The 22,419-nt window shown below is 39.8% G+C and overlaps 1 protein-coding gene across 7 annotated transcripts in view; it reads left to right on the top strand.

Moving 5' to 3' along the window:
- Positions 1–22,419, top strand: part of TAAC (thylakoid ATP/ADP carrier) — a 59,476-nt gene that overhangs the window by 9,212 nt on the left and 27,845 nt on the right. For 6 of the 7 annotated variants that reach the window (XR_013238195.1, XR_013238194.1, XM_077366616.1 and 3 more), the window contains exons 2-8: positions 8,328–8,384; positions 9,214–9,276; positions 9,358–9,414; positions 9,897–9,980; positions 10,135–10,203; positions 10,283–10,395; positions 10,503–10,672. Coding sequence is in view for 4 of the 7 variants with exons in the window: in XM_077366616.1 (XP_077222731.1) it covers positions 8,328–8,384; positions 9,214–9,276; positions 9,358–9,414; positions 9,897–9,980; positions 10,135–10,203; positions 10,283–10,395; positions 10,503–10,672 (613 nt within the window). In the remaining 3 variants the exon portion in view is untranslated. Of the gene's footprint in view, positions 1–8,327; positions 8,385–9,213; positions 9,277–9,357; positions 9,415–9,896; positions 9,981–10,134; positions 10,204–10,282; positions 10,396–10,502; positions 10,673–17,212; positions 17,286–22,419 lie in introns of all 7 variants that reach the window. The other variant, XR_013238196.1, reaches the window with a different exon arrangement.

Genomic DNA, 22,419 nt, shown 5'->3' with positions numbered 1-22,419 from the left:
TGCAAAAAGTAGTTTTAGCACAATCATCCCGTTTCATCCTAATTTGATGATATCCTGATCGGAGATCTAGTTTAGAGAATACCATTCCACCATGTAACTCATCCATGAGTTCATCAACCGTTGGAATCGGAAATCGATCTTTAATTGTAATGGAGTTTAAAGCCCTATAGTCGACACAAAATCTCCAAGTGCTGTCTTTCTTTTTAACCAAAAGAACAGGGGAAGAATAAGGACTATGGCTGGGGACTATGATCCCATCTTGCAACATTTCTTGAACCAATTGTTCAATTTCAGTCTTTTGAAAGTGAGGATACTTGTAAGGTTTGACATTAATTGGTTGAGAGCCAGGTAATAGGTGAATCGGATGGTCCACATCCCTGAGAGGAGGAAGACCAGATGGTTTAAGAAATACCTGACTGTAGTTATGCAATATGTTGGATATGGCAGAAACGTAAGAGAACTAATGTCGTCTGATGGAGTAGGGTTGTAGGGATTGTCGAGACAAACTAAGTGAAAATAGGAAGCAATGGAATCAGTTTTGGTTAACCCCTTTAATTGAGCTGCCTTTAGAGGACTAGGATTCAAGTTAGGATCCCCAACCAGTTTTACAGGTTTATCATTCCAAGTGAATTCCATTGTTGACAGTTTGAAATTGTTTAAGATGAGACCTAACTCAGCCAACCATTGAATTCCTAAGACTATATCTGCCCCTTTGATTGGTAGTATGAAGAGATCTAAAAAGAATACATGTGATTGCAACGTAAGCTTGACTTTTAAGCATTTCTTAGAATAGAGAAGGTATTCACCATTGCCATTAAGGACTTTGAAAGGGGAAGTGCGTAGAATTGGCCAATTCATAGATGAAGCAACTTTTTCCTTGCCAAAATTGTGAGTAGACCCACTGTCAATTAAAACATGAACTGATGTGGCTGTATTTACTCCTGTAAGACGAATGTTACTCGGATTTTGGTGGCCAACCATAGCATGAAACTGATTTCTGCAGGTTTTTCTGAAGAAAAAATTTCACCTTGTTCAACAATTAAACTTGGAAAAGACTCATCGGAGGAAATTTCTGTATCAACATCTAATGCTGAAAGAGATATAATCTTTTCCTACAATCGTGCCCTTGGAAATATTCTTCATCGCAAAAATAGCGGAGTCCTTTGTCTCTCTTAATTTTCATTTCTTTGGTAAGTGGTCTTGTTCGGATTGGAATTTGTTTGAGGGGAGGTGCTGGAATAGAAACAGTAGGTGGATTTGGTAACAAACCAGGATTTCCTGTAGGTTTTGACCAAGTAGATTTCCATGATTTTCGCATGTCATCGTATTTTTGTTCGGAGATTCGAGCCAATGAAAAAGCTTGTAACAAAGAAGAAGGATTTTTCACCAACAATTCTCTCTTTAGATCAGGTTTTAGGCCAGAGATGAAGAAACTAACAAGGAAGGATTCGGATAGACCACTGACCTTATTTGACAGATCTTCAAATCTTGACTGATAATCCTCAACCGAAGTGAATTGTTGAATCTTTGCAAGAGCTCCTTTATGATCTTCATAAAGAGAAAGCCCAAACCGTAATTGGATCGCATCCAAGAACCCGTGCCAAGAATGCATAAATTGTTAGCTTTAGCCCATTGAAACCAGGCAAGAGCAGAACCTTCTGAATGAAAAGAGGAGATGATCAATCGCCGATCCTCTGGCGTACTGTAATAATTAAAAAACTGTTCGATCTTGAATGCCCAACCAATCGGATCTGTACCATGAAACTTTGGTACATCCATACGAATGAAGCGACTGGAATTGGTTTGCAAGGGCACAACACCATTTTCGGAACTTCCAGATGATTGATCCTCGCTATTGATTCTTGGAACGGCAACCGATTGAGGTCTGGTTTGCAATTGTTTAATCAGATTTACAAATTCCTCATGTTGTTTTGCCTGCAGCTGTCGTAATTCATTTAACTGTTGTTGATGTTGTTTGAACTGTTCATCAATCTTGGATTGAGCACGTGTGTTATCAGCCATTGATAGATCTAAAGGATTAGGAAGAAAAAACAGAGTAATGTGAGAAAGAAAATAGAGGAAGGTGAAGAAGATCAATGAAAGCACCAATGATACGATCTCTGAAAGATCGCTCTTTAAGATGCTATCAAGAAAGGCAGAGAAACAGAGAGAAGAAGAAAGAAGAGAGGGAATACGCTTGAATCTTTTTCATTACCTTTTCTCATTGGTTTTACAACTACTTAAGGTTTCAATCACATGGATTGGTACAACTGTCACTCTACACTAACAAACTAATATTCTCTTTTACCTGATCCTAAAAGACAATTGTGTAATCTTGCACTTCACTCATTAACTACAGATTTATTCCCTAACTAACAACTAATGACGGACAGAGTCCTTTAACCATCCAGGTTGATGCTCAAGTCTAGGCCTCCTGCTGTCCCCTTCTTGCTCAGCTTGATCCTCTAGTTTCTCTTCTTGGTTTCTGTCCTCTACTTCTTTAGCATACTGATTTATGTCTTGGTGTATTGCTACCTGATTGCTATCACTTTTCCAATGCACCTTAAAGAGTGCCCTTAGGGCAAAACCCTTTCTTTATACGTAAATGGTTTTGCTCTTGATTGCTAAGTAATGTTTTTTTTTCCAGAGGTGGGCATGCTTAATTTTCTTTTTGTTACTTGGTTTCTTGAAGTAATCGGAACGGTGTTATCTTCTTTGTTTCATAATGATATTAAGGAATCTCTAGGGCCCTGTTTGTTTTAGATTATGACAACTGATTGTGGAGTCCCCAACCAATTATTGGACTTGAATTTAGTGCAATTTTCGGGTCAATAATCAGTTGGGGACTCCACAATCAGTTGTCAATATCTAAAATAAACGGGGCCTAAACAAACTGGGCCTTAAACCAGAGCTTCCACAGAGGAGGGGAGGGGAGGTGTGGCCAATGCCCTAATGATTGCGAGTACCGAGGAAGAAGGATGGAAGATAGATAGAAGAAGCAAACATCTCCGAAATTCGGATTAGTTTGATGGTGACTCGTCATGTAGTGATTGTGAATTTGTAAACTTCAGACCGCAGTTTCTGTAGTGCGGGTAGTCCGGTAGGAGTTCTCCTATGACTCCCGTGGAAAACCAGCTTTAAAGTCCGCATAATACCATAGATTTGATTATCATTCAAAAAAATACCATAGATCTGATTGTAGCAGGGACGAAGGGCTTCTCAAGGGAGCAGAAGTGGAAAGGATGGTGGCTAAGGAGATGCTTGGTAGCTAAAATGCAGCCAGGGTGGTCATTGGACACAAGTTTCTGAAAATCGGAATCGAATCGCAAACATGGGAAGGATGAATTCCCTTTACCTTTCTTCTATTACCAAGAGGCTGGGCTGTTCTTGCAACAGCCAATAGAGGTCTATCACGTCCTTTAAGAAGCCTTTTAATCTGGAAGGCTTAAGATATCCTTGGTGGAAGGTTACCTAGATTCAATTGCATGGGTTTGCTCTTGAAATGCAAGTGTGACAACCCAAGCGGGGGGGAGGGGGGGTGAATTGGCTAATTAAAAATTTTAAGCTTAATTAGATGGATTATTAAAATCACTTTACCAATTAAGCACTAATTAATATCCTAACCCTTGTTCAAATAAACATGGTAATAAAAGCTAGGGTTTAGATATTCCAATCATGCACATTTACTAACCCTTGTTCAAATAGATATTGTAATACAATTAGGGTTTAAACATTTCAATCAAGTGCATTTACTAACCCTTGTTCCATTAAAAGCATAAACAAGTTAGGGTTAGAGATTACCAATCACCACACGTGCAAGAGAGAGAGAGAGAAAGCATCCACAAGGCACAAGATTTATAGTGGTTCGGTCTATCACAAGACCTACTCCACTCTTCCAAATTTTTCTCGGGATCTTCACTAAAAATGATGAAGCCGTACATCCGACTCCTCCATCTCCAAAGGGAACAAACCCTTTCTGCACGAAGCCTTGATGAGGGGATACACCCTCGTACCTGATTCACCTTTGTTAACGGGCCGAATTAGAAACCCTCACACGTCTTCACTTTTCTTAACGGGCCGAAGAGGAGACCCTCACAATGTCTTCACAATTCTTAACGGGCTGAAGAGAAGACTCTTAATGAAGAACACATAAAAATGAAAAAACACTCAATGCCTCTTAATAGGCGGATTACAAAGTTGTAAGCTCACAATCACTCCAAGAAAATAAGCAAATGAAAGCCCTATGGAGTGCCTCTTGATAGAATGTGGAAATACAAGCTCAAAGAGGTTTTAGCTTTTGATTTGAAAAGTTGAAGCTCAAAGAAAATGGGATTTGATCTTTTTAAAATGTTCAAAAGCTTGTTTAGATAGGTTTTAATGATGTATATATAGTGTATTTGAAAATATGACCGTTTGGGGGTAAAACTGTAAAAAACGGGGTTGAAAAAGTCAACCTGCGCAAGCTCCAATGGCTAGTTTGCCCGACCGTCGCGGTCGACCGGGCCACAGCGGTCGCCCGCCCCTATCGGGCCCCCTTTTTTATTTTCAAATTTCTTACCGTCGCGGGCAACCGGCTCATAACGGTTGTCTGGCTAGGTCAACCTGTTTGCTTAAAAATTCGGCTAAAAAACCTATCTCAGTCGACCGACCCACGGCGGTCACCCACCCAAACCAGTGACGGATTGTTCCTGGCGTTCCAGGGACACCTCCGCGGTCGCCCGGCCCGATAAAATTCAGCAAGTAATAGATTTTCAGCTACCTTGTCGCGGTCGCTCGGGAGACCCCCGGTCGACCGGCCCTGGTAAAAATTCTATTTTTACTTTAAAGCTCAGGGGCTTTTGGGCCATGGTCTTTGGGCTTAAGTCCTAGGTTTTCAAACACATTTTTGGGTGTGTGTATGGTTTCCAATGATGTAAAAAATCAAGTATGAAAACCATTTTGAAAACCTTTTGAAAGTGCATTTAAACATAAAATCAAGAGGACTCCAAATACATTCTAAAAGTGTATACCATGAGTCTTCTTGGAATGTATCAGCTTCTTCGTACTTTCTTGGACTTCTTCGGCTTGAGTGAACATCTTGAACTTTCTCTTAGCTCTTGTGACTTCCTCCAATCTTCAATGCATGTTGTAAGGTACATGAGGTGTCACTATGACATGTTCAATTCCAAGCTCCTTCTTGACACTTGCTTAGGGAACTTGTGGGATCTTCATGTTGAGCTTCTTGACTTGAACATCTTCAAATGAGGATGTCTTCAATGTGAGTGCAAGCTCTTGGTTCCTTCCTTTGCTTCTTGATCCACAAGCCATGTGTTGAGATGAGTTGTGTAATGGTGATTATGACATGAAAATCCTGTATATAACACAACACCTCAAAGCAACACATTAGTCCATAAATGCTAATCAATTTGGTTTGCTAGCATCAAAACAAGAAGGTAAGGTGAATGATTAACCCATGGGAACCCTTGGGCTTGCAACTCTGCATTCTTGGGGCTCTAAAACCATTCTGGCGATGGGAGAGTTGATTGAAATGGTGCTAGAATGGATTTTTTTTTGAATGGTGTGCTCTATGTGGATTTTCAAACCTAAAGTGCTTGTACCTTAACGTACAATATGTCAGGTTTGAATCACCCATCTCTAAGATGGTCCCACAATTTCTAGTGGTGGAAGATGATGTGGAGTAATTTCCTATGGAGTTGAGGAAGAGCGGAAATCAAAGGAAGAATAAGATGATGGGGCCCTAAGGGGTCCATTCGGTCTCCAAACCCTAACTAGAAAGTTCCATGTATGACCAACTACGCTTGTTTTCAAAATCAAGATGAGACACCTCTCAAGCATTCTGTCTTCATGTTGCTTAGCGATATGTGAAAACAATGAAAGGTGGAGGTTTCATGAAAATAGTACCTTTAGATGGATACTTTAGAATTGGAGGGGTGTGAAGTGAAATTGAAATGGGGCTATCCACGTCCATTTCCAGTGGAGGGCATGATATGTTCTCTCGATCTTGGCCTGGGGCCACATAGAATTTGATACAGACAATATCTACTATGGTCCCTCTAATACCAATAGATGTAGACACAATCTGCTATGGATGCTTTAATGCCAATTGATGTAGATAACATCTAGTATGAATGCTCTGATGCCATGTGATGAATCTCTTACAATAAATAATATTGAAGGATATAAAGATTACTGCAAACGTAATAGCAACTCACTTTCTTGCACAGTACGCCTGAGATATGGAGATTTTATGCCACAAGAAACATGATCAAGGTTGATTATAATCGTAAACCTCTTCCTAGGGAAAACTTGCTGAAATCCAGCAATCATTTCATGATGTGGAGTTTTCTCCAAAGAACACCTTCGAATTGACTAGTAAGCAGTTCAAGAATCAAAACAACTTAAATCTTGTGCAGAAAATATCAACTCAAATATTTTTTATTCCAAATAAAAACGTCCTTCAAATAAGAAATCAACACACATATAGTAAGCCTACCATTTTATTCCAAATAAGACTCACCTTGCAACTAGAGGAGGGAGTAGTTCATGCAATTTCCAAAACCTTCCTAGGGCTTCTTCCTTTAGGTTTTTTATATGGGGCTGAGGAGTCTTTATCAAGGTACATACTTGGTAAAAATAGTAAGTCTACACTTGGTAAAATAATTAGTCCATACTTACTAAAAATAGCATGTCATAATTTTATTGGGTGATGTGCCAGTGCAGGCTTAGGTTCGAGAAAAAAGGCGAGGAAGGTGGGCCATGGGAAAATGATATGGTGGGCCATAGGTGATTTGGACATCCCCTACATCTAAGATAAAATGTAATTAAATAAAAAAAACAGAAATATCCTGAGTAATAATATCTCATAAAAAAACAAAACAAGTGAACTTACCATTTTATTCCAAATAAGACTCACCTTGCAACTAGAGGGGGGAGTAGTTCATGCAATTTCCAAAACCTTCCTAGGGCTTCTTCCTTTAGGTTTTTTATATGGGGCTGAGGAGTCCTTATCAAGGTACATACTTGGTAAAAATAGTAAGTCTACACTTGGTAAAATAATTAGTCCATACTTATTAAAAATAGCATGTCATAATTTTATTGGGTGATGTGCCAGTGTAGGCTTAGGTTCGAGAAAAAAGGCGAGGAAGGTGGGCCATGGGAAAATGATATGTTGGGCCATAGGTGGTTTGGACATCCCCTACATCTAAGATAAAATGTAATTAAATAAAAAAAACAGAAATATCCTGACTAATAATCTCATAAAAAACAAAACAAGTGAACTGCAGTGATGGTTGGATCACGGATCACACCAGACATCCTAACGATCACATTGGTTGAGTCCCCCTCCACCTATAAGGTTTTGATCCTCCTTGCAATTGTGAAGCCCGGTGATTAAATCCATCACTTCTAACTTATTAGACTCCTTGCTAATAGGATCAGGAAATCTGTGGTTTAGTGACTCAAAGATATAACAATCCTATTTCGAATGATATGTCCCATTATAGGCCATATAATTCTTTCTCGGAATCAGCCCAATGGATTATAGAGAGCTTGATGTCTCTAATTACTTCTCCAATCAAAGGCTCATGGTCATAACAAATCCTTGCATTCCTATTTTTCCTTGGCTCCCATAAATAGCACACGAGTTCACTATTTTTCCTTGGCCATTGAAGCATCTAAGCTAAACCTAATATTCAAGGATGGCCCTCTAAATATTAGAAGCCATCTTATGATGGAGAAAGAGATGACTTGATGACCTTGACTGCTGTTTTAATTGTAGAAGCTACCTTATGATAGATAAAGAGATGATCTGATGATTACCCATCATCTCTACAAATTATCCCCCTATTAGCAAGTCTAAACTTCTTTATTTTAGCGTCTCGCAAAAGGGGAAGCGGGACCATTATCACATGTCAAAACAGGAGAGACCTGAGGGTCCCTTGTTCAAGTGCTGTTATCTTTTTCCCATGGGCAGACATAAAAGTTCTTCCAAAGCTTAAAGCAAAGAAAACACAAACTCATATTCACCAATTTTGGAGTAATGTTTCCTAATGTCCCTCGGCTCAGTCTTTCATCATTTACCCTTTTATTTTCATTTTCTTTGAAGAATCTTCATATTTTTTTCCTTTTTGATCTATTGAAATTCAAATTTGTGTTAAGAAATTTGAGGATGCAAAGTGCAAGCAAAAAGACTGATGTGACGAAGTTGCACATGTAGCATGTAATGCCAATTTTAAGGAGAGTTAAAATCTGACACCATAATTTGCTAAATAGCAGCCATAAATGAACAGTTGATGATTTTATTTTCACTTGGCATGTTTATTGTGCAGACACGTGGGGTGCGGTTTGTGGAAACTAGTGCAAAGAAGGGAATCAGTTTTGTTGAGGTGTGTGTTGTTTTATTTGTTATATATATTTATTTTTTATTGTCTTCAAGCTCTTCAGCAGTTTAGTCTTCCACCACAACCATCCTCTTGATCTTTGGTTCCCCATGTTTAGTTTAAGCTGAGCGTGCAGGAGGGTAAACTGGGGATTATTATGTATAATTTCCTTGCTTCTATCAGTGCAAACTTTATTCGTTCTGCTATTTTCTCTTGAATGCATGACCTTTATTCTCAAGACAAGGCATATGCTCTGTGATCTGGATCTTATGATTTCCTGTTTCCTCAACTATGATTTATGTTTCATAAATTTCTTAAACTTGGGAACCTCTTTGAGATATCATTTTCTTTATCTGAATGACTGGTTTGAAAGCATGGTTTGAAATTTCATTTTCGGTTTTGGCTGGCTGAAACCCAAATTTTGGTGGAAATTTTAAAATTTTGGTAATTTGGGTAAAATCTTAAAATAAAAATTTCAGTATAAATTTCGGTTCAGTCTTGATTTCCACCGAAATTTCGGTATTTCGGCCGAAATTTAAAATAATGCTCGAAAGGCAGTATCAGTGTTGCCTGATGAGTCAGTTACTACATTATGCAGCTTGAATAGTTGAGGCTCCTTCTTTCAGGTTCATTCTTGTATTAGAATTCTTCATTATTTTGTTCAGGTTTAAGACTTGCTTAATGTGATTCTAATTAGGACGATAAAGAACATTTGTTTATTTATGACAATTCAAGCTTATCAAGTACACAGATGGCTCGATCGTGTCATTAGCTTTTCCTCAAGTTTCTTGCCCAGTAAAATTTTAGTATCTGTTTCAATTGACATGGATTCCAGGCCATTACATTGATTGGGAAAGAGGAGGGAATCAAAGGCTACTGGAAAGGAAATCTGCCTCAGGTATTTTACACCCTCTAATTTCTAAATTTCAGCAATGTGTTTTGATTCAATATTTTAGCATTTTTTGTATTATGTCGCCAGGTGATACGGGTAATTCCATATAGTGCGGTGCAGCTGTTCGCCTATGAAACTTACAAGGTATAAGATTCCCTTAGGCCCTGTTTGGATTGCAGGAGTTTTATGGAAGAATTAGGAAAGGAAAAAATATTTCCAAAGTTTTCTACTTTGTTCACACATGAAAAATGATAACTTGAACAATCTGATATGGTTTGCTTTGGCCTATCAGATCCCGCATTCAGAATGCAGTCCTAAGTGACATGTTATCTATCTTCTCCATGTTTGGATATATAAACTTTTTAATATCTTAGTGGCATCTATCTATCTTCTCCATTTTTGGATAGAGAAACTTTTTCATAGAATCTGTTTTGGTTTACTTTGGGCGATTGGAACCAGGATTCGGCTTGCATTGTCCGAGACATGTTATCTAAGATCTATCTTTTGCTTTTTTTGGATATTGATAGTTCTTAATATTATCTGGTATGGCTGCCTTTGGCCTCTGGAACTTGTACAGTTTGCAATGTCCACGAGATGTGATCTATCTTTTGCATTTTGGGATATAGAAACTTCTAAGAGGAAAGGATGGGGAGCTCTCTGTTGTTGGGCGACTGGCAGCAGGGGCTTGTGCTGGCATGACCTCCACTCTTGTATGTTTTTTCTTTAGACATGGACTTACTGGTTACTATACTGTAGATTTTCTCTTCTTTTTTTTTTTTTTTTTTGAATGGTATAGATTTTCTCTTCTTTGCTTTTCATTCTCTTCTTTTTGCCCTTTTTTTAATATTAGATTGCTCTTTATAGGTAACATATCCTTTAGATGTCTTGAGGCTAAGGTTAGCGGTTGAACCTGGGTGCAAAACTATGTCTGAGGTAAGAATAATCTAGTTGTAAGGGTGGTTCCAACGTGAGCACTGATATCTATTAATGCATGCTAATGTGTTATTTTCAGGTTGCGCTTAACATGCTAAGAGATGAAGGAATTGCTTCCTTTTATAGTGGTCTTGGACCTTCTCTCCTTGGAATTGCACCTTATATTGCTGTGAACTTTTGCATGTTTGACTTGTGAGCTTGGCATTTTGATTTTCATTTTTACTTTGTACTTGGTAGATAATATGCAACCAAAAACTGAAACAAATTGAAATGCCACTGTTTGGTGTCTAATATGCTAGGATGAAGAAATCTCTACCAGAGAAATATCGGAGCATGCCCGAGTCATCTCTTACAACTGCTTTGGTGTCGGCTACCCTGGCTACTGTTATGTGCTATCCTTTGGACACTATGAGAAGGCAGATGCAAATGAGGGGTTCACCGTACAGAACCGTTTTGGATGCTTTTCCGGGTAAAATTGTGATTACTTGGAACTATTGTAGCCTTACCAAGAGAATTCACTCTTTTATATGACTAATTTCGTTGACATCATTTGTCTAGGTTTTATTGTTTTCTTTGAGTTTAATTTTGGTTAAGATTACAATGCCTTGTTTTTCGTGCATTGCAGATAAAGTACCATATTGATTCAGAATCAGTTTCATAATATTCTTGCATATGATTATTTCTATTTTTAAAATTAAAGAAAATCACATGGTACTGGTGGCTGAGGAACAGCGTACCATACTTGATCTTTCAAAATTTTGTATGAATTAACCGACTGTTTTAGGATGTGTTATGTTTCTTGCTGCTATTGTTAGTGATTTAATGGGAATTTTCTATATTATCCTTTATTTTCCAGACCATTATTCTTTTTGTGGTTGAATTTTCTCTTCTGCATCATAGTTGCCTTGTTGCAACCATGTAGAACTTGAAAGATTAAGGATAGGAACAAGTGGTTACTCTGTTTCCTCCTTGCGATCCTTTGGATCTCTTCAAAGAACCTCTAAAATGTTGTTCAAAATTCAGGATGTTATCTCAAGTCCAGTGGTGGTGGCTGAGATGGTTCTTGATGATTCCTTCTGAACTAGATGTGAAAAATAAAATTGACAGTGAGTCTGCCACGCCAACAATTTTTTGAGTAATCAACTAAACTTTTTGAGTACCAATCAAGGCTTTTTAGGTTTGAAAAAAGTTCAGTCCCCTTTAACTTGACCTCCGTTGTCTTGATTGAGTCAAGCAAACTAGGATGATCTTTCCTATGTACGACACTGAAATTTTAAACATTCCTCCCAACAATTATTTCCCGATTGGATTTCAGCGATCCCACCCTTAAGTTGGCTAAAGATGAATCTCTCATTTGCTCATTTAATTGGAGTCATCTGTGCGTAATTCAGATGGCTTGATTTTCCATTTTGCAAAGAGACGAGAAGAAAGACAAACTACCAATTCGGAACATTAGGGTCAACCATCCTAAGTGATTACATATATGAAAAGGATTAAAGTGCTTGTCAAGTATCTCTAAATTTAATAAAGTAGAAAATATGAAGTATAAAAATGCCCTTAAAATCTGAAACCCATTTAATGGCAGTCCATCTCAAGCTCCATAAGAGTTAACGGCACCATCATGACCTTGCTAACCAATAACTGGTTATGTATAATCATCTTAGACTTTGAATACAGTACCCATGACACTTCGGTTTGGCGAGATATAAGAGTTAGCGGCACCATCATGACCTTGCTAACCAATAACTGATTATGTATAATCATCTTAGACTTTGAGTACAGTACCCATGACATTTCGGTTTGGTGAGACATTATGGAATTCAACATCCTTTTTTAAGAGGTTTCAAAAGGGAGAGAAGATAAGAATCTGGGTGGATAAATGGTGCGGGAACATAATCTTAAAGGAGGACTTACCTTTGGTATTTAATGTGACTTGTCATATAGAAAGTTGTGTGGCTAACTCTTTTTGTAGAATTAATGGGATGGTGGGCTGGAATTTTGAATTCGGAAGAAGTTTCTTTGATTGAGAGATCAATGTTGAACCTTCTTTCCTGTCCAGAATTAATTCGGTCTATATTAAGAGACAGGGAGAGGGTAAACGAGTTTGGAGATGGACCTCAATTGGCATCTTCATTGTTCGCTCCTACGATCATCTGGTTCAAAAAACTAACCTTCACCTGCTTGGAGAGCTTGGATATCTAAAGCCACCCTAAGGTTTACTGCCTTTTGTTAGATAGCCTGTCATGATTAGATCCTGTAAGGCCAATGGTTCAACCCTTGGCAATCTTCTATCTTGTTTTGGTGATTCCAAACACAAGTGATTATGATTACTAACTGTGTTTGTTGTCTAAGTTGTAGATTCTAAGGTTTAAAGTCAAGGAAGCTTGGATCAAGGCTATGGAGCTAGCTTGATGAATCAAAGGAAGCCAAAGAAGTGACTCCAAGAAGATGAAGACTTGAAATAAAGAAGAGTAAATTTGAAGATCAAGTCAACTTCAAGTCTTTAGATTGTAAAAGTCCATTCCCACACTTAGACTCCATGAGAGGCATCAAGGGGCATTCAATTAAGACTAAAACAAGTTCAATGAATCATTGAAATCAGGTGGACCAAAGCCCAAGTGCCAAAGAGGACATGAAAATGAAAAAGAACCAAATTGTCACTTGCGTAGTTGACCAGTAGCATTTATCTTATAGATAATGGCTCTAAGGAATTTTCTAAATGATTTTAAAGTTATTTTTAACAGAAAACACTCTCTCTTATATTTCCGTAGAGTATAAGAACGTCGAAATCCGATTAGAACGAGGGAGATATGCATTTTCAATATTTACTGTGGAAAACTGGAATCCAGGTTGGAGATTTTGCAACATATATTGAGTGATTAAAACCCCTTTGAGCCTCTCTTGGAGATTTTGTAAGGGATTGGATCTAGGATCAATTTGTACACTCTTCTTTGAGTTCTTGAGAGCTTTCTTGTTTTGATTTGCCTTGTGAGGCATTCTTTCTTTCTTTTATTACTTGTATACGGCGTAGGGCTCCTGAAGGTCCCTTATTGTTGTAATGGTAAAGGGCACCCGGACGACCCTTGTTGGTGAGTCTTGAGGTGTGGAGCTTCATCGTAAATTGTAAATGGCAGAGGCGGCTCGGTGCCACCTTAGAGGTGATTGTAGCGACTTGGACTACGCTCGTAATGAGTCTGATTAGTGAAGCCTCGGAGGGACTTTCGAGGAGTGGATGTAGGTCCGGGATTTGGACCGAACCACTATAAAAGTCTCCGGTGCAATCTTTCACTCTCTTTCTATCTTGTTTATTGCATCTTGATTTTTATTTTCATTAATTGGATTTGGTTTGAATTTGTTAATTAATTTTACCAAAGGCAACATTTTTATAAACCCAATTCACCCCTCTCTGGGTTGTCATCACTCGGGCCTAACATTATTCTTTCAGATCCTCATTGTTTATCACCTCCACCATAGATAGAAGATCATTATTAATCATTTTGCATTATGCCTCGTTGACGTCGAGTCTATTGGCCATCTATTATGTCACTGCAGTTTTACGCGCAAACTTTGGTATTCCATTTTTCGCCCATCGGAGTTAGTTGGATTCTCCTTGGTCATATCGCTGATCATTTTGAATCATAGGTATTTGCCTCATGCCATTATAGAGGTAAGATACTTTCGAGCCATCGCTTTACTGTCATTCTTTGGCTGGTTTGGAAGGAAGAAAACCTGAGAGTTTTCATAGGTATATCAAATGGAGTGAGCAGTATGCAAAGGCAAATTTTGTCTGTGGTTGTCTTGTTGGAAAAACCATTCCTATTTTTAGTGGAATGTCGGTGGCCTCTTTTCCACGGGTCTTGGGAGGAGATTAGGTTGAGCAGATATTATAAGGAAGGTCTTCAACCTTGTGGGTACCACCTTCTCCTGGGAACTTGAAGCTAAACTTTGATGGCTCGAGTCTTGACAACCCGAGCCTAACTGGCATCAGAGGTCTTTTGGTAATGGCAGATAAATAGTTGCTATCGACCTTTTTGGGATGTATTGTTGTAAAGAATTCCAACAAGGTAGAGGTTCAAGTTCTTCTTGGAATTCGACCGTTGGACCAGACATATCATTATTGAAGGGCTCCCTCAAAACGGTCAGTTGGGTGCGAGATGGAGTCGGTTACTCGTGGAGATTTGCCTGTACTATAAAGGAGATACTAAACGTAATGGAGGGACATCATATAGATTTGATAGTTTGGTGGTCAGCTAATTTTGATGCGGATATGCTCCCTCGCTCGGGTGTTGAGTACTTTTCGGATTCCAGACTGCTCCCTTTTGCCTTTTTTCTTTTTGTTGTATTTATCGCATGCTGTATTTATCGCATGCTGTATTTTTTGACCATCTCGGTCATTGGAATCTTGCCCGTTTGCATTAGTAAAGCTTCATTATTAAAACAATAGATGGCTCCAAGCGCCAATCCTTATCAAAGAATAAATTAAGATGGCCTAAATCAAGCCATTCAAAAAAAAAAAAAAAAACAAACAAAAGAGATGGCCTAAATCAATTGTGACAAAAGCAATAATCTCAATAGGCAAGGTAAATTTTTTCGAACAAAATTTTGATTGTGGTACTTGAAAATTTTTGAGCAAGAATTATAGTGAAACTTTCGAATTTACCATACCATCTCAGAATCAAATCTGAACCAAAACGAAAACATGGTTTCGTATGTCTTAGACGTAGCGGTGTAGTTACATACCCAGGTTGGGGTATTTTAGTTATTGTACATGAACCCTACTGACATGTATAATACACATTTTAAGAGGGTGAGATATTAAACTCTCTGATCTCCTTCCTCTATCTTTTGTATCTTCTCTCTTCTTTCTTCTCTTTCTTTCTTTCATGGAGATTAAGGTACCCCGAACCTGGTATTAGAGTCGATGATTGTAAGCTGGTGGCCCTCACCTCCATTGGAGTTGCTACCTCGCCTCACCTACATTGAAGTTGCCGCCCCCCTTCCTCCATGCAAGCCCCCCCTCTCCTCTCTCTCTCTCTCTTGAAGACGCTGCACCTACCCTCCTCTCTTGTAGTCGCCACCCCTCCCTCTCACTCTTGCAGTTGCCATCCCACCCACTTCTTCCCTAACCTCATCCTAACCCTAAACCCTAGCCTTATTTCCAACCCTAGCCACAACCCTAACCCTATTCCCAACCCACTCTGTCATTCCCCACCCTCCCAGTCTTCCAATAACAGTGCCGCCCCCTTCCTACATCACCGCCACCCTCAAACCTCTATTCTTATTGCCGCCCAACCTCTATTCTTATTGCCGCCACCCCCTTCACTCATTATTGCCACCCCCAAACCCTAACCCAATCCTTATTATTTCCCAACCCTTCATACCCCATTCGGCCAACTCTAATCCGTTATCTGGGATTCCTCCCTAGTTCTTCGATCATATTTTGTTGATCTAAACCCTCCTTTTTCGTTTTCCAACTTGTGTTTTGCAGCTCCGGATAGATGTGCTGGCTGATTTTTTCACCGTCGCTGGTGTTTGTGTGTTCAGTGGTTTATTTTTGTGTTTCGGAACCATGTGATGGTCTTTTGACCATCGTATTAATCGTCGTCGTGGTTTTCTTCGTTGTCGTTGCTGGGATTCTCCTCTGTGTTATTGTTGGTGTGTTGGTTGCGATTTGATTGCTCGTTGTTCATATTCTCATGGCTGTGCCTACTTCTATTGCTTCCTCTAGATCTTCTTCGATGGAGGCTCCTATGATCCAGATGATCTCCATCAATCTTGATTGCTCCAATTGCCCCCATGATGTCGGGCTGTTGAGACTTTTCTTTGAGCCAAGGGAAAACCTGACTTCATTACACAGGATCCTCCTCCTATTGATGACAAGTTGTACAACAAGTGGAACTTGAGGATGCAATCATTCAGACACTTCTATGGAATAGTATGGAGCTCAATATTTCTGGGCCGATGATGTATCTCCATAACTCCTAGGCCGTTTGAAAACGCGCCGAGGCTCTTTACTCGGGCGTCAACAATCTTACTCGGATATGTGATGTGTACTCGAAGTCGGAACTTCTTCAGTTACAGCGTGGTGTTGTGTCGATCTCCGAGCATTATTCTTAGTTTGTGACGCTCTGTGAGCAGTTGGACATGTATATGCCCTTTACAATGCACCTTATATTGTTGGCCAAGCACCAGGACTTGCGGGTTGTCCACTACTTGGGTTCCTCAGGGCCCAAGTTTCTTCGGATTCGTCAGCAGATCGTTGGCTTGGGCACTTTACAACCACTTGACGAGGTTTTCTCTAGGGTGCAACAGTCTAGGAGGGTTGAGGTGTTGGTAGCTTCTTCCACTAAGCAATCTGCTCTTGCTGTTCAGTCTAGCTATGGGTGTGGCGGTTGTGGAGGCCGAGGTCGTGGGCGTCATGGTCGCGGTGCTGGTCGAGACTCAGGGGAAGGCCGTGGCGTCGGAGGCTGTGGCTCTCGAGTCTGCACTCACTATGGTTGGCCATTCCGTTGTTTTTTATTACGACTTGCATCCTAAGTTATGGCCATCATGTTTTTGTTGTTGCTTCGGAGAGGTCCACTCCATCTCCTTCACCGATTGATCATACAGATACATTGGTTGTGTCCTAGACCAAGTATGGCTCTCTTGCGTTCACAGGAAAAAGGGCATGTAGTCCACTGCCACTTTCGCCAAGGAAGGTAGCACCGCATCCTGTTTTCTCAATAGTTCTGGCTTTTGGCTCATTGATTCCGGAGCCTCCAACCATATGACTGGTAAACCTAGTTTGCTTATTTCTTTTTAGTCATCTACCTCATCTGTCACCTCAGTCACATTAGCTGATGGGACTATCTCTCTGGTTTCTGGAGTTGAGATCACATCACCTAATTATAGATTGTCTCTTTCCCCTGTTCTTTGTGTTCTAAGTTTTCCCTTTAGTTTGATTTCAGTTAGTCAACTTACTAAAAATCTTCATTGTTCTATAACTTTCTTCCCTTATTGTACATTTCAGGATTTGACGACTAGGAGGATTGGTTCGGCTCATGGAGTGGACTGCCTCTATTATCTTGATCGGGAGGTTACTGGTACTACTTTGTGGAGTTTGATTTATTCGTTTCATGGGCATTGTCGTTTGGGCCACACTCCGGCTCGAATGTGTCTAGTCCAGTTAGTCAGTTTGAGTGTGAGTCTTGTCAGCTCTGTAAACATCATTGTGTCTCTTTTTTCCTTCAAGAGTTGATAGTCATGTATCGAGTCCTTTAGAGTCAGTGCATTCATATGTTTGGGGTCCATGTCGAACTACTTCGCTACTTGGTTTTAAATATTTCGTTGTATTTGTTGATGATTTCTCACGAATGACATGACTATTCTTATTGAAAGATCATTCTGAGGTATCTCATGCATTTTGCACTTTTATTTTGATGTTTCTAATCAATACCGTTGTTCTATTAAATCCTTGCGTAGTGATAATGCCTGTCAGTATTTCTCTACTTTTAATGGGTTTCAACAATTTTTAGCTAGTCGTGGTATTGTTCACCAATCTTCTTGTGCCTACACCTCTCAGTAGAGTGGGGTTGTCGAGAGGAAACTCCGGTATCTTCTGGATATGGCACGAACCATTTATGTTTTAGATGCGTGTCCTGAAGCCTTATTGGGTTGATGCTGTTCTCACTTCTTGTTTTCTAGCAAATCGTCTATTGTCCTCTGTTTTGCATAATCGGTCTCCTTTCTCTGTTTTGCATCCGTCTGGCAACCCTCCCTTTTCCTCTGGGCCCTAGAGTCTTTGGTTGTGTCTGTTTGGTACATAATCTCACTCCTGGCCTGGATAAGCTTGATCCCCGTCCAGAGAAGTGCATCTTTCTTAGCTACTCCAGGACTCAGAAGAGATACCGTTGTTACAGTCCTCAACTAAGAAAAGTATGTGTCTGCTGATGCCACATTTTTTGAGGATACTCCCTACTTCGACGCCTCGACTGAGTTGTCCACTGCTGATTCTCCTCTTCCACTTCCATTGCCATCCTTGCCTTTGTCTCCTTCACCATCTCCTTTGCAGGTTTACTCCTGTGGTACTCGGCAGGTTGTTCTACCTACGTGTGCAGCCGGCCCTTCATGCGACCCACCTCCTTCTCAGCCTGCCAGATCCGACTCCGACCCTCGGGTACCTGTTTCTTCTCGTATGGCTGATGATGCACCAGTCTCATCTCATACACGTTCCCATTTTGTTGTTCATTCTATTTCTAATGTTGTTTCTTATGCTCAGATTTCGCCCTGTTATAGTTCTTTTCTTTCTGTCATGACCTCTGTTTCTCTTCCTTGTTTTGTTGCAGAGGCATTAGCTCATCCAGGTTGGTGGGCTTTAATGGATGCTGAGATGGGTGCCCTTCACTCTAATAATACGTGGCAGTTGGTTTCTCTGCCACTGGTGCGTAGCACATAGGTTTTCGTTGGGTCTTTTCAGTGAAATACTTACGTGATGGGACAGTTGAATGACTAAAGGCGCGGCTGGTTGCAAAAGGGTATACACAGATGTTTGACATAGATTACAAAGAGACGTTCTCCCTTGTGGCCAAAATTCCTTCAGTTCGTATCTTGATTTCTCTTAGAATGAACATGTGCTGGCCCTCTTTTTCAGTTGGACGTTAAAAATGCCTTCTTGCAATGCGATCTCCATGAAGAAGTCTACATGGAGCAACCTCCTGGGTATGTTGCTCAGAGGGAGAGGGAGATGAAGCATGCAGTTTGCCGTTTTAGTAAAACCTTGTTTGGCCTTAAGCAATAGCCTCGTGCTTGGTTTCGAAGGCTCAGTGAGGTGGTAATCCGATTTGGCATGAAACAATGTGCTGTTGATCATTCTGTTTTTAGTTCTCAGTCTAAAGAATGTTGCATCTTTCTGATCATTTATGTGGATGATATTATTATTACTGGGAGCAACAAAGAAGACATACTGAGACTAAAGGATTTTCTTCAGAAGGAATTCTGCACCAAAGATCTTGGCTGTCTAATGTGGGTGCTTAAGAGGGAGGAAGAGGAAGAAAATTGGAACTCAAGAACACAACAAGAGAAGAAGAAAATGGGAGCAATGCTCATCCCAATTGATATTCCATCAATTTCATAAGTTTATCGACATTCAAAATCCCCTCTAAAGATGGTTTCTAACCCTTTAAATAGAAGACAAGCAAATAAAATTCATCCAACTTCTTCCACAAGCTAACTTAGGGTCTAAGATAACATTAATTACATTGGAATTCACTAACTTTGACTAGTTTGGTAACCCGCAGACACAGTCCACTAAAACTTCCATAACTTTCTAACTACTTGTCCAATTTTCGAGCAGACATAGTTGTTGGAAAGATCTCAAAAAGACCTACAACTTTGTAGTTTACCACTTTCCATGATTCTGCTATTTAGAAGCCCAAAAATCAGGTTTAAAACGGGGCAACAACATTATTGCGGGAATGCAACTTGGAACTCCACCAAAACCACCTAGGCATGACTTGGCTTCCATGTTGGCACTGCATCATCATCTCCAGGTGAGAAAGAGCTCGCCCACGAGTGCTCATCAAGCTCTCCATGATAAGTTGTCGAGTCTTTAACACTGAAAGTTGGGTGAGTATTGACATTTGGAGGGAGGTCAATCTTGTATGCATTGTCGTTGATTTTCTTGAAAATTCGACATGGACCAATCTTGTTATAGGAACCGGCTAGAAACCGTTCTTTCTTCAAATAAACCCACACAAGATCACCTTCGTTGAAGATTTTGATTAGGCAATGAATATTGGTCGCTTGCTTGTACTTCTCGGTATTTTCTTCAAGATTCTTCTTCACTTCTTCATGAATCCTTGTCATAGTAGTAGCAAAATCTTTAGCCTTCTTGTTGGACAATAATGGACCGGGAATGGGTGCAAGATCAAGATAGTGTTTTGGAGTTTTTCCATAGATCACTTCAAATAGGCTTTTAACGGTAGAACTATTTAAAACATAATTATAAGAAAACTCCAGTTGAGGAAGCACCATATCCCATTGCTTGGGCCTCTTTGCCACCAAACTCCTAAGCAAATTTCTCAAAGTTCGATTCACCACCCCGGTTTGTCCATCGGTTTGAGGGTGATAGGCACTACTATAGAGCAAGATAGTACCAATTCTTTTCCATAAGCATCTCCAAAAATGACTAAGGAATTTAGTATCCTTATCCTAAACAATGGACTTGGGAACACCATGTTGCTTAACTACTTCATTGAAATAAAGATTAGCAACGTACGAAGCATCCATAGTCTTCTTGCAAGGAATGAAAATGGCCATTTTAGAGAAGCGATCAACAACTATGAAGATGAAATCATTACCTCTTTGAGTTCTCGGCAAGCCAACTACAAAGTCCATACTAACATCTTCCCATGGAGCTTTAAGAAGTGGAAGTGGACTGTAGGTACCGGTGTTTTGAGTATGTCTCTTGCATGTTTGGCATATTCGACACCTCTTCACATAACACATCACATCTCGGTAAATAGTCGGCCAAAAATACTTCTCTTTTACTAGCTCTTTAATAGCACTCTCTAAGGGAGCATTTTGGAATGCATAGGCGACTCCCCTTAAAGTGAAAATCATGTTGAAAAAGATAGTCTTCATGCTTCCCTTCTTTGCAAAGCTTCCGAATTTCACCAAAGTCTTCATCATTAAGATACATGTTTCTAATGGTATCAAATCCTTCAAGTTGCACACTCACGGAATTAAGAAGAGCCACTCTTCTACTAAGGGCATCCCCCACTTGATTGCACTTTCCACTCTTATGCTTTAACACAAAAGTATATTCCTGTAAGAAAGAAACCCACTTTACATGTCTTCGATTTAGGCTTCCTTGATTGTTGATGTGTTTGAGAGCTTCATTATCGGAATTCAAAATAAACTCCCTTTGAATAAGATAAGATCGCCAATGCCGAAGTGCTTGAACAATGGCATAAATTTCCACATCATAGGTAGAGTACTACTTTGCTTCATTGAGTTTTTCACTAAAGAAGGCAATGAGATGACCTTCTTGGCTAAGTACTTCGCCAATACCCACATGAGAGGCATCACAATCAACCTCAAACATCTTCTCAAAGTCCGGCAAAGCAAGCACGGAAGCACTAGAAAACTTGTCCTTTATAAGTTGAAAACTCTTTTCGGCCTCCATTGTCCACTTGAACCCAACTTCTTCTTGCAATCCGTCAAGGGGGCTGATATAGTGCTGGAATTTCTTATGAATCAGTGATAGAATGAGGCCAATCCATGGAAAATCCTCACTTCTTGCAAGCTCTTTGGAGTGGACCATTCTTGGACAACTTTGATCTTCTCGTCATCCACTCTAATCCTTGTTGAAGTCAAAACAAACCCTAGAGAAGTTAGGCTAGTTGTCATAAAAGAACACTTTTTGAGGTTTACATAGACTTTTTCACCTCTCAAAGTGGTTAGTACAACCCTCAAATGATCTACATGCTCACTTTTATCAGGACTATAAATAAGAATGTCATCAAAATAAACGACAACAAACTTTCCAATGAAAGGGCGAAGGACTTGATTCATTACCTGCATGAAGGTACTTGGAGCATTGGGGAGACCAAATGGCATAACAAGCTACTCATATAAGCCTTCATATGTCTTGAAAGCGGTCTTCAATTCATCACACGGCTTGATTCGAATTTGATGGTAGCCACTTCTAAGATCAATCTTGGAAAATATCTTTGCGCCGGCAAGCATGTCAAACATATCATCGATTCTTGGAATGAGAATCGATATTTGATAGTGATTCGGTTTATGGCATGACTATCCACACACGTATGCCATGTTCCATCTTTCTTTGGAGTTAATAAGGCTGGCACTGCACAAGGGCTCATGCTTTCTTTGATATAACATTTATTCAATAACTCCATGACTTGTCTCTTCAACTCTTCATGCTCTTTAGGACTTATACGTCAGTGAGCCTTGTTGGGAAGATTAGAACTAGGAATCAAATCAATTTGATGTTGAATGTCTCTTAAAGGAGGGAGACCAATGGGTAACTCATCGGTTGTGACATCCTTGAATTCCTCCAAGAGAGGTTCTAACTCACTAGGCACATTGAAAGACATTTCCAAATCTTTCGCCACTAGCATGTATATGAGACCACTACTCTCACTTTCTCTTGCCAACATTGATGAAGTTAGAAAATTACTACCCTCTTCTTGTAAAGATTTGGGTGTCTTTTCC

Source organism: Tasmannia lanceolata, unplaced genomic scaffold (assembly GCF_043159265.1).
Source record: "Tasmannia lanceolata isolate RefF3 unplaced genomic scaffold, GAP_Taslan_0.1 ptg000023l, whole genome shotgun sequence".
NCBI lineage: Eukaryota > Viridiplantae > Streptophyta > Magnoliopsida > Canellales > Winteraceae > Tasmannia > Tasmannia lanceolata.
Note: the sequence above shows the minus strand (reverse complement) of the source record. Positions and strands in the feature narration are given on the sequence as shown.